General features: G+C 34.1%; 1 protein-coding gene across 4 annotated transcripts in view; it reads right to left on the reverse strand.

Annotated features, from left to right (window-relative positions):
• LOC136984281 (leucine-rich repeat-containing protein 49-like) overlaps positions 1-21,615 on the reverse strand; it is a 113,963-nt gene that overhangs the window by 59,095 nt on the left and 33,253 nt on the right. For 3 of the 4 annotated variants that reach the window (XM_067281197.1, XM_067281198.1, XM_067281196.1), the window contains one exon: positions 8,504-8,609. In XM_067281197.1, coding sequence (XP_067137298.1) covers positions 8,504-8,609 — 106 coding nt within the window. Of the gene's footprint in view, positions 1-870; positions 908-8,503; positions 8,610-21,615 lie in introns of those variants that run through there. The other variant, XM_067281199.1, reaches the window with a different exon arrangement.

Raw genomic sequence — 21,615 nt, forward strand, 5'->3', positions numbered from 1 at the left:
ATGGCAACTTCAAACACTATTTGCATAGGTTAAACCTTGGGGATAGTCCTCACTGTGAATGCGGATTGCATGAGGACCAAATGCCTATCCACTTAATTTTCCATTGCGATACATACACGAACATTAGGGATAGCTCAATAAGAGCAGCAATTTTAAAGGAATACAACTCACCTTACACACCACAACAACTCATTCAGATACATACAATGTACTATCACTTACTTTCATTCATATCCCACAGCAAAGCCCTTGTGGTCTCCCTCCCTGATGGCACTCACGAATTACAGGTTTCCTGATTTGCATTGTATAGTTCCAGCTAATGTTAATTTAATTGTACAGCTACAGTAGTTCTTGTCTGTTGTGTATCTTCTGTTGTTTTTCATGATGTCTTTAGTCTTCTTATACACAATGAAAAAATTACAAAAATAATAATAATAAAATAAAAATAATTGGCATCTTGCTCATAGATCTTTTGTCATTGCATGCTCTAGCTGTCTGGTTGTTGTCCTTGTCACTATACTTTTTTAGTAATAAGTTAACTTTAAGTTACTATAACTAGTTTTAAGTTAGTAATAAGTTAGATTTAAGATAGTTATAAGTTAATTTTAAGTTACTAGTATATTCACTGTTTCTCTTAGTTGTTTCAGTTAGGTTATTCTGCTTCTAACATGGCTTACTAGCTTAGTTTCTGTATTATTTTAGTATTTGAAGCCTTTACTTTAGTTTTAAGCTTTAAACTTTACTCTGTTTAGCTTTTATGTAGCTGTACTACTTATTGATGCATAATTACATTCAGATTCTTTTAGACCCATGGCTTTGCAGCCTAAAAACTGCATGCTAACTTTAATCATAGAGGGAGTTGTAACATACACTGCTCAGAGGAATCCTTCCTTTCTCTTCTATCTCCTCACCCTCCTCCTTCCCTTCCCCTCTTCCCTCCCCTTCTTCTACTGGCTAAAAACTTTGTGTACTGCTGTTGTCTTTTGTTAAAAATAAAATAAAATAAAATAAATCACATAACTAATTCAAAATTATTACAAAAATATTTTTGATATTATTTGAAACTTACTTAAATTACCAAAACTTCAACTAAAATTACAAAAATCACAATTCATGCATTGATTTTACTTTTATATTTACCTTTATTTAAATCTATTGATAACTTAAATATTATGCACAAAACAATTATTATAAGGCTATTGATAAATTATTGTAGTTATATGCTGTTATATTGAAAAAATAGTTGTTATATTCATATGGAATATGATAAATAGCACGATAACAGTTTTTGTTGTTTTAACCTACAATAATATGAAATCATTTTGTTCAATGGCAGAACTGCAATGGTGCAGAGTGGTTTGGCTGAACCAAGGTCCAAAGCAAGATGGGCCTGAATACATGAAGAGCCTACAATCCATGGTCAAACAATTGTTTTGATAAAATAACAGTCTTCTAATCAGAAATACTGGAGTGAGAAATGAACTGTCACAAACAAAACCTTTTTTTACCAGTATTGAACTAAACAAAACTTCCAAACGTTTTTGGCCTTTACCAGCTTAGTTCTGCCTGCTTCAGGTGCTGAACTAAACTGGCTTCCTACTTGGACCATTAGAACGATGCTGTTTGATTTTAAACATTGTATATGTTACCGGCAAAACCCAATTTTACGCCAAACTAGTTGGCGTAATCGCGTCAGGCCAAACTAGTTTAGAATTATTAATCAAGTATATTAATGGTTAAAATAAAATTAAAAGGCAATCGATTAGATGAACAATATTTATTCAAACATAATCTACTTAATTATAAAAAACGGGGTTAATGTTACCCTAGATATTGAAGGTGGCAGCTTGTCTCCGATTCCAGCAATCAGAAGACAGGGAACAGTGGGGACGCACTTTCTAACCTAACCTAACCTATTCTAATAAATTACCATAATTATTAGCAACCAAATTATTAGAATAGGTTAGGTTAGGTTAGAACGTGCAACCCCACTGTTCTCTGTCTTCTGATTGCTGGAATCAGAGATGAGCCGCCATCTTCGATACCTAAGGTAACATTAACCAAAAATGGTATTGATTAGAAGTGACACAACACTTGTACAAAACTATAACATAAAAATAAGCTAATCAGTACTTATCAGTTTGTATTCTTTTTTTTTTTTATTAAGCCATGCACTTTTAAAAGTAATTAACTTTCAAAAATATTTTCAAAAATTCAAACGAAATAATAAAAATAACTTTTAAAATCAAACTAAAATTAAAAATGAACTTATTTGTGTTTTATGATGAACTTAAATTAACCATTAATATACTTGAATAATAATTCTAAACTAGTTTGGCCTGACATGATTACGCCAAACTAGTTTGGCCTAGGCAAAACTAGTTTGGTGTAAAATCGAGTTCTGCCAGTAACATATATATCACATTTCACCCTTCTGCCTGGCTCTGTTCAAATTTCTCGAACAGGTATCTCCACGTATGCACAATAGTCTCACAGTCTTTAAAAGTTAATACAGTTGCCTCTTAAGTTGGCTTTATAAAGGAAGCCAGTTTAGTTCAGCACCTGAAGCAGGCCTTGGTGAAGGCCAAAAACATTTGGAAGTTTTGTTTAGTTCAATACTGGTAAAAAAGGTTTTGTTTGTGACAGTTCAATTGTTTTGATCTTGAGACAGGTAACTATTTTTTATAGTCAAGGGTTCGGGACTTTTTAAGTTCCATGCTTTGCAGCAGGGAGTGGGATTGGAAGAGGAGGAACATGTGTTAGAATTTCAAACCATGGCCTGAAGTAAAGTTGTTCTGCCTCTGGTTTTGTTTGTGGCAATAAATATACAGTTGACTCCGCATAAGTCGACACCCCAAGGGGAAGTGGAAACGTGTCAAGTTATCCAATGTGACGACTAAAGCGAAGTTGGAAAAAAAACTACATGACTACAATTAATAAAATATAGCAGTGCGTTATACAGTAGTATAGATTTACAATACATTGTGTCCTCCATTTACAATTACTCTGTAAATGAAAAACTGAAAAATTCATTTAGTGTTGTTTGTTTTAAGTACTTAACTGTCTCGACTTTCTTTTTCAACAATCATGAACGCCTTGAAAACATCATCTTCGCAATTGTCAATCATTGGCAAGTAACGTCTAAGGATTCTTAATGCCTCTGGCATGAGAAAATTCAAAATTGGATTCTAGTGTGATGTTGATGTAGATTGTATATTTTCTTTTTGTTTATCTGTTATTATTTTATACATAAAAATACATAAAATGTTAAGGCATTTTTATTAATATATATACAGTAGAGCATCGATTATCTGACCCCCGATCAACCATTACATCGGTTAACCGACCGCGTTCTAGTCGGCAAATTCAAATGTCCGCTAGTGATGTGGCGCTACAATATTTGGCTATGTCTTGGCTACTTTAATATTATTTTTGTTAAATTTTTGCATGTTTTACTGACAACACTGGCTCGACCATGAAAGGGAGGCTAGTATTTAAACCAGGCCTAATACACTATACCAATAATGTATTTTTTTCATACTTTTCAGTTATCTGTTTTTTCAGTTATCCGACCAACCCCAGTCCCCAATTGAGTCGGATAATCAATGCTCTACTGTATATATATTAATAATAATAATATATTATTATATTATTAAATATATTAATTATATGTTAATAAATAAATCGAGTCCCCCTCCTGAAAAAAAAAACTGAGTTCGCACCACACAGGTGGATTGAATTCATATTTTCAGGAGGGGGTGACGACTTATCAGAGTGTGGGACAGCAAAAGTATGTCGACTTATCCAGCAGTGATGAGTTAAACAGTGTTCAGTAAGCCGGAGTTTTTTTAACATTAATGTCTATGTAAGTCAGCCGGGACCACAGAAACTGACTACTTAACTGATGGTATCGAGTTAGCCGGGTGTCGACTTATGCAGACTCAACTGGTTAAATATTTTTTTTCTTGTCTTACATTCTTTGTATTTTTGATCTAAGCTATGTCTCCATTCTTGAATTTTCTTTCTATTTATTGACCACAAGCCAGATTCAGAAAGGAATACAGAGGGTATTATAAACCCCAATGGACTAAGTCAAATGTATATACAAACATACAGTGGTTGAAAGGTATATTCTTGCTGGTGTCTTGCTGTAGACAAGCCAATAAGGAGATAGTAATCAATATAAAGTAGGAGGACAAACTTTATATAGGAGTTTACTAGGTTAGCAGAATTTTTTGACTGGTAAGCATATGAGAAATTTATCCTATAAAATAATTTACTACCAACTCTGATAAAAGACATTCAGAAAAAAAATTGGACAACCAAACAACAAGCATAGGACTTTGTTGTCCTTTGGTGAATGAATTACATTATGGACCATCTATTAATTAGGTATACAGTTTTTGAGCCATGTTTGACTCTCCTTCTCCCTGTTGTATATAATGATGCACTTTTGGCAAACTTCCTTCCCTTTAATTATATGTACTGTACAATAAGTCACAGACTCAACTTGAAGAAATTACTTTAAAAAGTTTTCTGCAAATATTTTCTAACATAGTTTATTCACATGACTAGTAAACAAGCTTATAAGGACAAATTCATAAGTCACTAATACCACTGAACAAGTCCACATAGATAACATCTCGACTCTCTCCCCCACTGTGTACAATGGTGTAATTTTTTTTACCCCCTCCTTAAACTTTTTAAATAATTCATAGATGATCCCTTAATATGTATTTATCTGACTCTCCACCTGAATCTAACCATCTTCATTTTCTTCTATTCTACATTTCTCTTATTGTTGTTAGGTAAGCAGTAACATTTGTGGTATTTGAATTGAGAACTTGGAGAAGGGAATTAGTGGTAATTTTAAGCTTTAATGGGAATTTCTGGAGTTACTTCTTGTGTTGATCATAAAAGTGTTCTTATATTGTATAATTAATTATCTTGTTTATATATATATATATATATATAAAATTCGTTGTAAATGCATATAATAAAATATTTGTTTCTTCCTTCATATATATAGTTTGTTACGATCCAGACTTTATACATAAAATATGATGTTTAAATCTTACATTATAAAAATAAAATTATTGTATGTTATCTATATCCTGCATGCTATTAAGATATAATTATTTTTAAATCTTAAATTAATAATGCTTCCTTCAATCTTTTCATGGATAAGCTGCATATGATTTTTATTATGTGAAATTGAAGCTTATAAGAATTAATTTACAAAGCAGTTCTCTTAAGCTTCTTCTGAGAGTCAAAAATAAAGTTTTCCAGTTTGATAAGAATTCTCATTTTCAGAATCTTTATCCAATGGCATAGCACCACTGATGATATGGAAGATATATCTTCACCCAGAAAATATTGTACTTCATTTTATCCAGTATCTTTTCCTTCAAAAAAACCAGTTAATCAAATATCTAAATTTAAAAATTTTTTCCAGGACAGTAGTCCACAGAAAAAATTTCTAAACTCCTGTTTTCTTGAGAGCAGTTATCTTCAGACTTGCTGCACCTTACCTTCCTCACCTTGTTTACAAATGGGGATACCCCTGTTCCTATTTCTTGGTTCTCTATATTAGGAGTTGTTTCCAATCTTTTTCATTTATTGAACCCTTTAAGAAAAATTTTTTCATTGATCCTCTTAAATACACACACCTACACACACACACATGCACACAACTTTTTAATAAATTTTATATATATTTGGAAAGTTGAAAATGATGGTGAAAATATTTAAGAATTTTTAAATGATTGTATTCACTAAATAATTAAACAATATTAAAATATTATACAGGGTGTCTATAATTAAAGTTCCACTTTGAAATGGCCATAAAATGAAAACTACTGGACAGAATGTTATCAAAGTTGGTAATAGTGTACAGGACGTCATGGGATTTTATTTCCCACAAAAAAAAAAAGTTCAAAAACTCATCACCAGCGGAGAATGGCACTGTATGCAATACTGTTAAATGAAATAAGACATGAAGACATTGGTTGAAAATGTTTTTAATCATTTCTAAAACATGTTACAAAGCATGTTCAATGTGGCATCCACCATTTTCTGAAAGCAAGTTAAATCGCATTACTGTGTTCTCAACAGTAGCACTTAGCATATCAGGAGGAATGTTATGGACATGTTGGTGTATTGCATTTTTCAATTCTGCCAAATTGTTCATTTTCATTTTCAACTGATGTCTTCATGTCTTATTTCATTTAACAATATTGCATACAGAGCCATTCCCACTGGTGGTGAGTTTTTGAACATTTTTTTGCAGGAATTAAAATCCCATGATGTCCTGTACACTATTACCAACTTTGATAACATTCTGTCCAGTAGTTTTCATTTTATGGCTATTTCAAAATGAAACTTTAATTATAAACACCCTGTATATGCATGTACAATATGTCAGTAATTTGATCATTGACTCCCTTTCAAACTTCCATTGATCTGTTGGGAAACCCTTCACCCAGCCTTGAATATCTTCATTCTCATAAAAAATGATGCTATGCCACTATTTAAATCTGAAAGATACATGAAAAACTGAAGAAAGCCTGATGTATTAATAATAAACAAAATGACAGCCTTAATCAATCAGGCTATTTTATGCTACAAATAAAAATTAGAAATTAAGTAATTTGGTACTAGAGGTAGCACTTAAACTAGAGGTAGCCATTAAGTGTTACCTCTTGTCAAAATTAATGATTATAATAATTTAATATAATTTAGAACAGTCTCGTGAAGAAAAGAATTGGCCTGAAACAGCAGTTGACCTACAACCTCCACTTACCCTGCAGTGCACTGTCCAGTTATGCCACCTGGACATCCAAGCAACTCTTTGCTTACAGACATATTTAAAACCTTTGATAAAACCATCCATGGTTACTCATGGCAATATAAAATAATATGATTAATTAAGGCTGTTGTTTTGTTTATCGTTTGAAGAAATAGTGTATCAAGTACCTGATGATAAAAGGTCGGGCGGGAGCTGTTTTGCTATTTGCCATGTGGACTATGTACGTTAAGACAAATGTCAAAAATATGCAAAAACTTTGTTCAACCTAAGATAACCTTTACTTATTAACCATGGCAAATGTGAAATGGATGGAAGCAATGAAGCCTAAAAAGAAAGTTTTAGTATTGACGATTGAGATGAAAAAGGAACACATCACGAAGCATGAAAACGGTACACATGCTGAAGTTGATGGTGTGTGACCATTTTCATTTCATTATACAGTATTTACATATTTTATTTATTGTCATCATGTTTTAATTTATTATTAGGGAATTTAATTGCATTACTTTTATCCTAAATTACATCTATTTTTTAAGTTTATCAACATTGGTATTGTTTTGGGTCAAGGAACGGATTAATTCAGTTTCCATTATTTCTAACAAGAAAAATTGATTCAGACTTTGAGTGATTTGGAGTTCAAATGGCCTCCTGGAATAAATTAAATTTGAAGTATGAGGTACCACTGTATATAGTTTCATATATATTTTTCACAGAATCAAAAATGATTAACATTTTTATAGATATTAATAATCAGTTCTTAAAAGTTTCTCAGCTTATTATTGAACACATTATTTAGTAAATTTAAATGAAATTGTGAGGCCCGAAAATAGCCCCAAAAGGGATATGTACAAGTTTGTTAAGTCAAACCGCGAAATGATAACTTTTATAAGTGTCAAGTCGGCGACACCAGACTTTGATGTCGACGCTCATAACGAGTAACGAGAAAAACAAAATTTTAGGTAAAAAAAATTTAGAAAGAAAAATCTTAAAAATTAAGACGCAGTTTAGAAAGCAAAACGAAACCTGAAAGAAAAAAAAAATATATCAAAATGAGCGTTGGTGTCGAAGTCAACAATTAAACGCGATCATAGTCTAAAAGACGGTGTCGGATAAACCTTCTTTTGTCGACCTTTCCTGCGACCTAACGAAGCTCCATTTACACCTGGAGACAGGTGGGATACCAATTGGGAAGCGAGGAGGAGAAGAATTAACCAATTAGCAATGATTCGATCCCGAGAAAATTATAAAGCCTCCGATGTCAAAGACAGAAGAGCTTCCTCTAGACTACCTGTCGTGTTCGTTCACCTCCAATAGTGGTGTTTCCGTTCATCTTTTGTGCACCGTCTCTTCAGAATTTCGAACTTTTTACTCGACGTTGCTACGGGGCCCCTACAGCCTAGGACCAGACCGAAACCGAAAACCACCTAAAGCTCTGAACTCAAGGACCATTGCTAAATTTATGTAAGCATTTACGACTAAAATAAACGGTTTCTATGTGAAACGCTTGTTTTTCTGCCTCCTCAAAACCTCCACCCACATGCGAATAGCCCTTAGCCATCCCGACGGTTGGGAATAAAACTCCCCCCCATTTCGGCGAACTTACAAAATTTACTGAGTTTTTTCCTGATAGGAATCTATATATTTTTTATTCTAAATGTTTCAAAAAATAACAAAAATATATGTTAAACTTTTTACCTGAAGACTTTGAAGGAAGCCCAGTGGAATCTTGATGTCCTGCACTTTTTGAAGGATTTCTCAATGGAGATGAGGTTCTGCAATAATACTTCTTTGGGGAAGAACCCTGTTGAATAAAAATAAAATCATAATTTATAATTATTGTTTTCCAATTTATAAATTATTCTCTAAAAATTAGTGAAATTTTTGCTTAAACAACAGCTTAAATAAAACGAACATTAAGGTGGACATGCGCATTCGTGCGCCGATGTTGCTATTTATAGATCGTTGTTTATGAGGCCTGCCACGCTATAGCTTAAATACTTCTTCAGCATGACATTAATTTATTTAAACATATTCAACTTCTTTTCATAAGTCTGCATCAGGTTTAACATGAAGATCCTTTAAATAAATTAAAGCATAAGAAGAAGATCCTTTAAATAAATTAAAGGATCTTCTTCTTATGCTGAAAGAAGTATTTAAGGTGTTGTTTAAGCTAAATTTGTTTCAGCTTACAGAGAGGTGTTTTTTTATTAGTGAAATTTTTATTAAAGTAAAAACTGATGATAATGATGATGACTATGAAGATGCATTCATCGCCTTTGGTTTTAAGCATTCAATAGGAACAAGATTTCCTAAATATATACATACATATGAAAATCTGCTATTGCTTATGCTTGACTTTGTGAGGTAGCAAGAGAATTTTTGATTTGTAGTTGTTTAGTTACTTACATCATTTTTAATTCTGTTTTGTCTCAATTATTAATATTTTGAGCTTTGGGAGTTAAGTTTCAACTGCTATCTTGACACTGCCCAACTAAAATTTCAAATTTGCATAATTTTGTAGTAAGATTTGAATAATGAAAGGGCATGAGTGAAATGCATCCCATTAATTTAACATTTTAGGATTTATTCTTATAGATAAATTTTGGTAGAGAGACAAGTTAAGTAAAACCTTATTTTTTATTAGCATTTGGAGTATGCAAATCAGCAATGTATAGAAAAACATTTTCAAATTGACACAGCAAGCTAGCTTTCACCTCATGTGTAGATGTTGAATTGTAAGTCATTGGTGCTGATTAATGGATTTTCTTCTAAGTTTTTTCCCTAATTGGATTAGCAAGGTTGTGACCGACCTTTTTGCATTGAAAACGTTGTCCACAACCTCGCTATTAACTGTCCAAGATTTTGAAATAATTGTAATTTATAATTTTTACTAATAATCACTTTATTTGTTATAATTACTTGAACTAAAATTATAACATTAGCATTTTATAACTGTTATTGCTGTATATATACTGTATCTTGTTTTGTAATCAATGTCCAGTGTGAATGGGAACCCAACTTTGTTTTAAATAACCATTCAAAACTGGTTACACTTAATAAACAAAGGCAAAATGAATCAATATCCAGCACAAAAGTGTAAGACAGCTAACATTTTCACCCATGTTAAATAGGCATATTCAGAGTAACTGACCACCTCGGCTGTTACAGATCACAGAATCAACCACAACTTGGAATACATAGGTGCTACAGCATGCCTTTTAAACATCAAAATTCCATTGTGAAGGAGTTGGCCAACACTGCATTGGCCACTTTTGCCTCCAATAGTGACATGCATTTTGATCATGCAAGCCTCATATATAGTGCTGCCCACAAGTAATGACTCAGGTACACACATAAAAATTAGCACACCAAACAGTTGTTGTATTTCTGCAAAATTTGGCATGCAAATAAGTCTCAAGCAGATATAGAAATGATTAGAGTTATAGCACAATGACTCATTGCATAATGCCAACAGAGGGCATTAAAGTGCATTCCTCTTGGCCTATAAAAAAAAGCATGCAAAGGCATCCTGTCTGTAGTTTACCTGTTGCAGAGAAATGCTGCATCACTAGAGGTGCCTTTATGTCACAATTTAAGATCATGTGAACAACTAACAGAGTTTGAGAGGGGAAGGATCATCAGGTTGAGAAAAGCCAGATATCATCTCATCAAATAGCCTGCCACCTAGGTCATTCTGACAACACTGTAAAGTGGTGTTGGGACTGGTGGACAAGAGAGAGCTTGCACACATGGTGGCCGGACTCAGGATGTCCTCAGCAAACCACTAGCCATGAGAACCACATGGTCTTCTGACAAGCAAGCACACAGCCAATCATATTATTGTATGCTATCCAGACACAGGTGGTGCCATTGTGGCGAATGTTACCCTTCACATTTTAACTGTCGTGAAAAACAAGCAACGAACTCAAGGTGGTATGAGTCATCACTTCCTGGAACAACTTTGAACTCACCCAGTAAGACCTTTGACCGTTAGTTGTTCTTTGTTAGCCACATTGTCAAAACATGTACCATATACGCGAGAAGACAATAAACTCAGTTTTGTTACGATCTCATCTCATTTGCTTTTATCTCACACAGTGACGAAAAGTAAAACTAATAGTAGTAAAAAAACCACTACATTGGTGAGCCGGACGTGACTCTGACTATCAGAGAGTGGTTCCAGACCCTTTCCTGAGACCTTGAATTCGAGAAATTTGATTAATGGTACGCCAAAGGTGCATTTTGACGGATTTATGGTTAACCCATATTCTTGGAGGTTTAGGAATAAGGCACGAAGATGCTAAATGTGTTCTTCCTGGGAGCGTGATGCTATTAATATGTCATCAATGAAAGCATATGCAAAGGAGAGTCCTCTGGTTACTTTGTTGATGAACCGTTGAAATGTTGTGGATGGGTTGCACAATCCAAATTGCATCCTGGTACTCTTGAAAAGACCAAACGGTGTCATTATAGCTGTTTTGTGCATGTGCGGTGGGTAGATGGGTATTTGATGGGCCTTGATTAAGTCTATGTGAGAGAAGATTTGTGATCCATGCAGTTCCGATGTGAAATCTGCGATGTTTGGAATGCCGTATCATCCTTTGTGGTTTGTGCATCTAGGGCACGATAATCTCCCACGGGTCGCCAATCCGAACTGTTTTTCTTGGTGACCACGTGGTGGTGATGCGTAATTGCTTTTTGATGTTTGCATATGGCCAAGAGCTATCATCTTATTGAATTCGGCCTTAGTGATTTTAAGTCTATCGGGTGCTAGGTGACGTGGTGTCACAGTTACAAATGGTTTCTATATGATGTACTGTACTGTACAACGTTGTGTTTTATGGGTCGGTTAGGATGTGGAGGTCTGGTAATCTCAGAAAATTCTTCCAATATCTTATGATATATGGAGTTGTTGGTCGTTATCTTAATAGAGTGGATGAAGGTTTCTAATAATTTGCCTGGAGATTCACCTTTGTCTGTGAGACATTTGCGTCTAAGATTCGGTACCAAATGGAAATGATACAAGAAATCTGCGCCTATTATTGCCATTAACATGTTGCCAATAAGGAATTACCAGAAAAAATTTTCTTTAATCCAAAATCAAGAGTGAGTATTCATTGGTCATAGACATGAATTGCAGTTGTGTTTGCTGCCATTAAGGTCATTTGAGATGCGCGCTTCTTTTGTGACGAGGAGGCTGGAAATATTGATACATTGGAACCTATGTCGACAAGAAAGTTATGTTCATTCTCTTGTCTAGGATGAATAGGCAACGAGATTGTTCCGGCAAAGTGCATGTCGCATCTACACTTCACTGCTCTTGTTTGTTCGAAAACTACACGGCGGAGTACATTTTTGTGCCTTTGCGCCAAAACGGTTGTGGTACCAGTAGTATTGATACTGCGGTGTGTTGAACTGTTGCAATGTCCTGAACTGCTGTGGGAGCATTGAGAAAAATGATCACTGCGATCTCGACATGCCTGCGTTAGTTTATCGATTCGCTTGTTAAGTTTATCTATTTCGACTAGTATTTTGTTGGTTACGATTTCGGGTTTCTCGGGTTGCGACACTGAAGCTATTGTTGCTGGGGTTACTTCCAGCACGCAATCCGCTACCTCCACTGCTTTGTCTACGTTGAGTGGGGTAATGATGGCTAGGATAGATTGGACGGAAGTTGGAAGGTGTTGTATGAATAATTCTAGCATAACTGCATCTGAAATTTGAAAATTTTCCACCCAATGCTTTAGAACATGTAGTAGTTTGGAGGTTTGCAATCTCCTAGCTGTTCTCCAGCCAATAGTTTTCATAACTCCTGCTGAGACAATTTGCCGGATCGTTTAATAAGTTCCACCTTTGTGATTGTACAGGTCTGTATGATCCGGAGAAATAATAATGTCTGTAACCATTGATGAGACTTCCGGCGGTAAATGGGCCACTACGTAGTTGAACTTTATGGCACTTTCTGTAATTGGCTTTGGAGATCCTAGTGCAAATATATTTTTGCACATGTGGAACCATAAGACTGGGTTGGAGAAGTTGTATGGAGGGATTTTTATCACTCCAATCTCAGCCATGATCTGACAACTGAGGTCTTGAGAAAAGAGGAACGATGTACCTGATGAAGGTTCCAATGGGTGGATTCCGTAGTTCTCCTTAGTCAAACTACATTCTTAGTCCAGCTCACCAATGCAGTGTTTTTTTTTACTACTATTACTTTTACTTTTCGTCACTGTGTGCGATAAAAGCGAATGAGATGAGATCGTAACAAAACTGAGTTTATTGTCTTCTCGCGTATATGGTACATGTTTTGACAATGTGGCTAACAAAGAACAACTAACGGTCAAAGGTCTTACTGGGTGAGTTCGAAGTTGTTCCAGGAAGTGATGACTCATACCACCTTGAGTTCGTTGCTTGTTTTTCACGACAGTTAAAATGCGAAGGGTGACATTCCCCACACCATCATTACAGGCCCCTGTGTCTGTCTGTACCATCTCAAAGCACGAAATGCACTAAGGCAATAAACGTTCCTTTTGTTTTCATTTTGTAATCACTTACTTATATCACCATTACACTCACATGTACAATTTCATTAGATTTTGACAACTCCTACATGGTGTGCTAAGTTTTTATGGTAATGAGTGTATTTGGAACAGTTGGAGATATGTATAAAGCCAGAAAAAATGCTGCTATAAACTTTTGAGATGTAGAATCCTTCCTCCTGGCATGGAAGTTAATCTATGAATTGTAATCTTACACTCCTCTCCTCCGCCCTTTCTCTTTCTTACATCACCCCTCTTAACATATATGACAATCCTCCATTGTTTTAACAGCTGTGGTGGTCAGTTAGCCTGAATATGCCCTTTTAACGTAGGCAAAAACATTAGCTGTCTTACATTTTATGCTGCACATTGATTTATTTTGCCTTTATTTATCAACTTTGTTTTGTTCTTAATTATTTATTTTTGTTCAGTTACAATTATTTTTGAGCATTTTGTTTAGTTAAGAATGACTATTTTACACTCCCAACTGGAATGGCAAAAAAATTAAACCAAGTTCACTGATCAGTCTGTCTCTCTGATGCCGCAAGTCACATGGCATCACCATCTAGAAGGAAAACAAATAATAATTATAAATTTCTGATATCTTTTTGGATTATCTCAAAACTATTTTATTTACTGATAAAAGAATCATTATGGATTTAGTAGAACTAGAACTGCTGCCAGAAGAGGATATGTAAAACAGGACCACTAGATTACATAAATTAGATAGATGGCAGTCGCAATATCATTATACCAGGAAATATAGATGATTGCAAAGTGGCAAAAACAAGGAGAGGCTTTTCTAGCACTGCTAGGCAAAAAAGGATAACTGAGGATTTGCTTCAGGTGTATTGATTAAAGTGTTGCTTTGGTATATTTTTTGCTGACTGTTATTGTGGATTATCCTAACTATTGAATTTTTGAATCAATTAATACATTGTTAAATTTACTAATAGCCACTGTCTTTTCATAACAGTTTTTTGTATTAGAATTATATTAATACCATTGTTTTAATTGAATAATCCATTACTTATATTGTTGTTGATTATTCACATTTACATAACATTTTGTTTTGTAATGATTGTTGTTGGTTTACGACAGTGGTCAGATCTGCCCCTTTTCAGGTTTGGCAAGGCTTCTCAGGTCAAACTCTCAGGTAGAGTTTGGTCTCTGAGATTTTTTCACAAGTGTGAAGCTTTGGAAATGGGTCTAGAATTTGTGCAAAAAGAAGAAAAGAAATTTTTTTTCTCATTGTTTTGGAATAGAAGCCAATAATAATAATTATTATTATAATAAATTTATGTTGAAAAAAACCATCAACAAGAAAAAAGGGGAAAACGAAAAATGAATGTTTTATGTCCATAAAAGGGCATGTCTGTAGAGATTTCCAAGAAAGTCAGACTTCTCAGGTTAAAACAATAGATGAATTTGAGTACTTAGATCGAACATCTTCAATAGGAATCGAATTGTCAGTCGATGTTGACTCATCCAACGACCAGGGTTCTGATCTCGTTACAATGCATAACGAAGAGGGGGGCCAATTAGAGAGCGGAGGCAAGTCGACATCGACCTATCGGAATGTTCGATCTGGGACTCAGAGAAAAGTTATAAAAACCCTTAGAAAAAGAGAAGGAAGTTCTTGGTTCGTCCTATCTTGGATGTGTGTACTTCCGTAAAATTAGGAGGGAACTTTTCGGACATTGTGGAAACAACCTCTCTGTCGTGTCGCCTAGTGCCATCCAGGTTCCTCGGAGAAAAATCACCTGAAGTCGTGCCCAACGCCTCGGGGTCTACGATCATTTCACCGTCCACACAGAACTGTAGGAAAAGAAATCCTGAACATTCGAACTTTATTTGGACTTAATTCTCGTGCTTTGTGCTGTGTTACCCCTTTGTTCAAGGAAATATTGTAAGAAATTTTTATTTTATTAAACGGTTTTGAGATGGAAAACCTGTCTCCGTGAAATTCTTCCACTCCCACACGGCAGTGTTGACCGCTCGATTGTCGTGACATCTTTTCACCCAATCAGCTAACCTCACACAAGGATCAAACATTATTAAACTAGAAATGCCAATACTGGTGTAAAGTTTTTCATTTTTAATGAGCTTTGGAGTAAAGTTCGTTAAATGAACATTTAAAACCAGAGATCAATGCATTGTCATTCCTATCATTATTATTGTCTGTCCCAGTATTCCCAAACAGGGACATTATGCATATAACAACATATGTAATGTTTCTGTTTGGGTGCCAATTGCAAGATCACAGAAAAGATTCAAACTCAAGATACTTGGAGTTAGAAGCAACCTAATGGGAAGTGACCTTACAATCCATGGTGGCTGAAGTGATAGATCAAGATTTTCTAATTTTAAGAAACAAGCACTGATTATATTTTTTTGGTTAACATAAAATCTACATCACAGCTGTTAAGCCCAACAATGAAGAATGTCTCAATATAACAATTCTAAATCCAACTTACAACTAAACTTCCACAATCTGATACAAAAAATAATTAAATTTAAAATAAATGCACCTTTGTTACTCAAGTTACAACTGCAAATCAGTCCAATTAGAATAATCATCTGTTATTTTCAACAACAATAATTATAGCATTTTTCCAGATATCCAAGGATATTCAATCCTTGAAAGCTCAATTTATCTTTTAGATGCAGCAATTGTATTCCTAACTACAAGAAAAATTATTATTGTAATTTCATGCCTATGATTCACAGGTGCAACTTTTTTGTCAATAAAAAGTTTAACCCATAGGGTAAATTTTTATAATGAATAGAATGACATGAGCTTACATAAATTAAATAATGATTGATAAAAAAAGTTTATCATTACATAATTTGTGCAAGCTTGTTTGATGGTTTTTATTTCTTTCTTGACATATCATCAATGAAATGATACAATTTATAAGGACATTTAGCAATTAAATAGTAGTATTCTCAAATCTAAAAAAGGAATTGAACAAGTCATTTTAAAATGATAAAATACAATGTAAATTTTATAATTCTGTAACTATTCAGTCAGTCTCTGATTTATAATCAAACTTCTACAGCTGAAACTGCTATAACTGTTATAATTTTGTTAAAATAAATGGAAATTTTAAATTTGTTTTAGATCTTACCAAATTGTACTTTTATCCACATACAGGTAAAAGCAATCTGTTTTTTTTTTTTTTTTTTTTTTTTTTTAAGATCATTTTTAAAAGTTTTATTTATCTAGTTTAATTTTATTTTATACTGCTTATTTTATAAAAGGTTTTTATAATATATTTAGTTTAATTGTTTTATTTTAATATCAATCTGTGTTACAGAAAATTTTTACTTACATTATACAATTAAGTTATGTAAACCCCTGTGTGTGATGTATTTTAATACTATTATTTATTTTAATAAAATCTGTAAAAAAAAAAAACTGATCAGAACCTGAAATGCATTTCCAAATACAGCAATAAAACCTATATCAATTAAAGTTCCATGTGATTTAAGTTACTAAAAAAAAATCCAAAATTTAGGCTGAGTAAATTAACAGAAACTACTAACAGAAATGATTAATTAAATCATTTATTTCTGTTATTTATTACTGGTATATTAAAAAAATTTACTTTTGAGTCCTAACAACTGGTTGCACTTACTAATGGTATAACATACCAGTTAAACTTTAAATATACTATCATAGTGAGCAATAAATACAAACTATATGAGGTGTGCAATGCCATAATGTTGTAAATGCCATTTTTCTCTAAATATGTTTTATTGAAGAACTGAATAATAAATGTAATGTTTTCTGCTGCAAGAAAATACTGTGGCAATAATGGCACTGTAAGTGGCTGTATTCTGAAAGTGAATTTATTCGATGCCGTAATGTTTAAAGCACCAGACTTGCATTCTGGTGCTTTAAACATATGGCATCCAAAACATTACAACTTATATTTACATCATTTTGATATTCCAAAGAATTTGTAACCTAGTGAGTCTTTTTATCATTTTATTGTAAAATTGAAATGAATTCATTTACTAAAAAGTGTTTATCTCTCCTGAAAAGTTTGTTTTTTGGCATTTGCAACATTAAGGAATTATGTGCTTAATACATTAATAACAACTGGTATCTTTATGGCGTTTAATTAAAACGTGGATTTGCACTATTAGTGCTTAAAAGTTGAAAAAAAAATTTTCTTTACTCTGCTAATTCAGGATTAACTTTATTGTAACTGTGAGATATGAATGATATAATAAATTAACAATAAATTAAATAAACAAAAATAAAATCAATTCCACAAAAAAACTGCAACACTCCATGTGATTTTTAATTCTTTTGTACATAGTTGTCTTACTAGTGATTTATATAAAACTCTGTATTAATAAAATATCATAATTAAATTGTACCTTGAGAACTTTCTGGAATAAACTTTCTCCATATCAACAGTGATGATGATGAATCTTATCATCTCAAAACAACTTTAATGTCTTCTTTATTGATGTGTCAGAATCAAATACTATTAATTATCATCGTCCAGCTTAAAACATCTTAAGCTAATCTTAGAATATATTTTAAACAAAGATTGGCTTGGAGATGTTTACTAGAGCCAATGGATGCATAAATAACAATATATTCCATTTACAAGTAGAAGTGAATGGGTCTGTTATCAGCATCTTTGTCTTTTGTGTCCAAGACACCCCATTTTATTGTATTGCTTTAAGAAAACTTCTTGGCAAAAAAATATATAACAACTTTAGAGCTATTTTTTTGATGAGGAAAACATTGTTGCAGATTATACAGTAACCTTTAATTAAGGTTGCTGAATTTCTACAACTGGATTAAAAGAACACTTAAAAAGGATTAATGCTGTCACTCTTCCAAGTTTCACTCCACCCTGTACCTTCCATAGAAAGTAAAATTGAAAAACAAATGAAAACTACATGAGATGGAACAATTTGCCAATACAAAAATATTGGGTGGCTACGTTCTTCTGTCTCTTATGGATTGATGCCTGTGCATCTGGGAAAAAAGATTAATGATCTTTTTCAGTTGCTCCTGGAAAACTGAACAAAAAAACTTTTGTGTAAGATTAAGCCCCTCAATTATCATAGTGCTAAAATGTCATATTCCACATTAGGAAGTTTTTATGTTTCAATTCACCAACACTCTAATATGCAAAATTTTATCAGAGTGAGTATACAACCTCTGGAATTGGTATACAACGCATGCGACTGAACAGTGAAAATTTCTTAGAAGATAGATCAACGATGCACAAATACAAATTAGTTAATTTGTAAACTGTTTAATAAAATTATTAAAATGGAACAGATATAACCATAAGTAAAGGTTTTTTCTTCTAATAATGAGACTAGTAATCTTTATTACATCTTTCTTAATTATCCACAATACACAGAGACCAAGATTTAAAAAATTCACTTTATTTGCCTATTTAACTATGCATTTCGGATGGGTAATCATTTTCCAGATAACCCTGATTTACAAACATTTATTTAATTTGTTTTTGGATTTTAGTCTAATGATCAACATTGTTTGTTAAGATGCTTGCATACAAATCTATTACATTTTAATCTCATTGTGTAAATACACAATGAGATTACCATGTGATATGTGCAGGAATATATTAGTATTCCATGTGTAGATATACCATATGCAAGAATATATTAGTAGGTTCTTTATATACTGCAGCAATGACAACCATTTTGAGTGAGTGTGCCATATAGTAAGCATACTTATCTTTAAAAATGTTTATGAATGTCTAAGTTTAGATTTTGAACAATGATTTTTAAAAAATTAAATAAATATGCTTTAATTATAATAGATGTAAAAAAGCTGATTGAAAAAAGGAAGATCAAGTGATTAATCAAAAGGATGATTGAAAAAGACAGATGATAAACTGAAATATTGTACAGTATCATATGTATCATATCAATTGTATCAATATCATATGATACTGTGACAATTGCTCATCATTTCTGTATATAAAATTAAATTGTCCATTACAAAGCCTTTGTTTATAAGCTTCTAGAATGTTCCATTGCCTGTCATTGCCTGGAAGGACAATAAACCAGCGGAGGAGCAGAGGTGGTATATATTGATTCATGGTTGAGAAACTCTTCCTTTTGGTGCCATTATGGGAGAAACACAAAGGCAACCAGTGACAACAGGACTGTGCAAAGGAAGAATTATAAAAGTTAACAGACTCTGCTCCAATCAACGAGGTGACCAGGACAATCAATCAATCAATCGTTTTATTAATGCATGAAAAGAATGCATGTCCAGCACCGCTAGGCATAGCTGGAACAGAAATACAGAAATTATTACAAAGAATCAAGTATACATAATTAGTAATGTGTACAAAACGTGAGGAAACGTTGGTTACTATACGGAATAGGCATAATTGCAGAAAATACAATGTTGTATGTGTTGGGTAGGATTTACAGAATAATGGGACAATATAGGAATACAGTATACAGAGATACAATTAAGTTAATGTACAGTACATATATACATAGAAGTGCCAAACCTTGGCAGAAAATAAACATAGTGATGTTTGCAGTTACCAAGATTGCATACAATGACATGAAATCAGTATTACAATGAATAATGCCGTATGCCATAAAAAGAAATATACCCGAGTACAGAGACATAGAGACGGCGACAATAGATTACCGTAATTACACTGTGAACAAGAAAGAAAGATGATGGTTAGTTTGAAGGAGAGTTGCGCGTGGGGACGTTTGTCCTCTTATTGTACTGATTGATGAGGAGAATAAATTGGTCGTAAGTTTCTTTATCATTAATTAGGTCGTTTAAGAATTCATAGTGGTCCTGAAGCCAGTGGCCTTGCTTGTGGTTTACCAGGATACGGAGAAGTGCCCTCTCAGGCTCCAGCATTGCGCAGTCCAGGATGTAGTGCAGGCTGCCGTCCTGGGTGTTACAAGTAGGGAAAATGCCACTATTTTGAGGGTTGACAAAACGTCTTAGGTAGGCATTAAATCGGCCATGGTTTGATAAGAACTGAGTGAGCTGAAAATTCGGGGTAATCCACTTGTAGGAGTAAATTGCCGAGATGTCCGGGAAGAATTGATAAGTAATGTTTTGGGCTAGGTCCCAGTCTTGCTGCCAGCTGGCGAGTAGAACATTCCACAAAAGGTTTTTGATGGTCTGTAAGTTTAGCTTGTTATATTCAATAGGAAGTGTGTCATCGGTGGCAGCAGATTTAGCAAGGGCGTCGGCCCTTTCGTTGCCGATGTTTCCTTGGTGGGCCCGGACCCAATTAATACAGATGGAGTTATCCGACTTTTTGAGAGCCTCCTGGATTTTCCTAGCAATTGGGTGCATGTTCCTACGGCTGAGGAGGGAGATGGCAGAGTTACTATCAGAGTAAAGAGCGATGTTTACATTGTGGTAATTTGTGGAGCACCAGTCGATGGCCAGCTTGATGGCAAACAGCTCAGACTGAAAGACTGAGCAGTTGCCAAACAGCCTCGCCCTACGTTGGAAAATCTCAGTATCATTCTGATAGACAATGAAGCTGCATCCCACCTGATTACCAGCCTTGGAGCCATCGGTGTAGATGTTAATAGAAGGCCCAGAGAGGAAAGTGCGGGAGAAGTTGGTAATATCGTTCGGGTAAGGTGCATTGCTAATGTCAATGGGACATTCGAGCACATCAGCCTGAATAACACCTATACTAGTGTTAATATTCTTGCCCCATTTGATGTTCCAAATATCATAATAGAGTTTAATGACCTTGTCTATCGGTGGCCTCTTGCATATGACCTGGAGGCTGATATTGGAGGTAGTGCGGTAAGCCTTAGCAATGTGTAATAGGGCAGTCCTCTGAGCAGAGATAAGTTTCCGGTGAGGGTGGGATTTGGTGACAGCATTCCCCCAGGCGCCGCATCCGTAGGTAATGATGGGGACGAAGATAGCATCATAGATTATGCCCATGGCTTCCGAAGTTAAGCCCCAGCAGTTCTTGGCCACTCTGGAGAAAGAATGAAAAATAAGACTGACTCTGTCACAGGTGTGTCTAATATGTTGATCCCAGGAAAGATGGTAGTCAAAAGTGACCCCCAGGTATTTTAATGTCTTCTTGATTTTTATGGAGTGGCCATCCATTTTTATGGTAGGGATCCTTTTATAGAGGTTGGGCTTGCGTGGATTTGTGAATATAATGCCCTTAGTTTTGTGCGGGTTGAAGTGTAGTTTGCGACGAATGCCCCAGTGATGTATATTATGCAGGATATTAGTGGCCT

This window comes from Centruroides vittatus, unplaced genomic scaffold, assembly GCF_030686945.1.
Source record: "Centruroides vittatus isolate TY-2023 unplaced genomic scaffold, ASM3068694v2 contig_911, whole genome shotgun sequence".
Taxonomy (NCBI): domain Eukaryota; kingdom Metazoa; phylum Arthropoda; class Arachnida; order Scorpiones; family Buthidae; genus Centruroides; species Centruroides vittatus.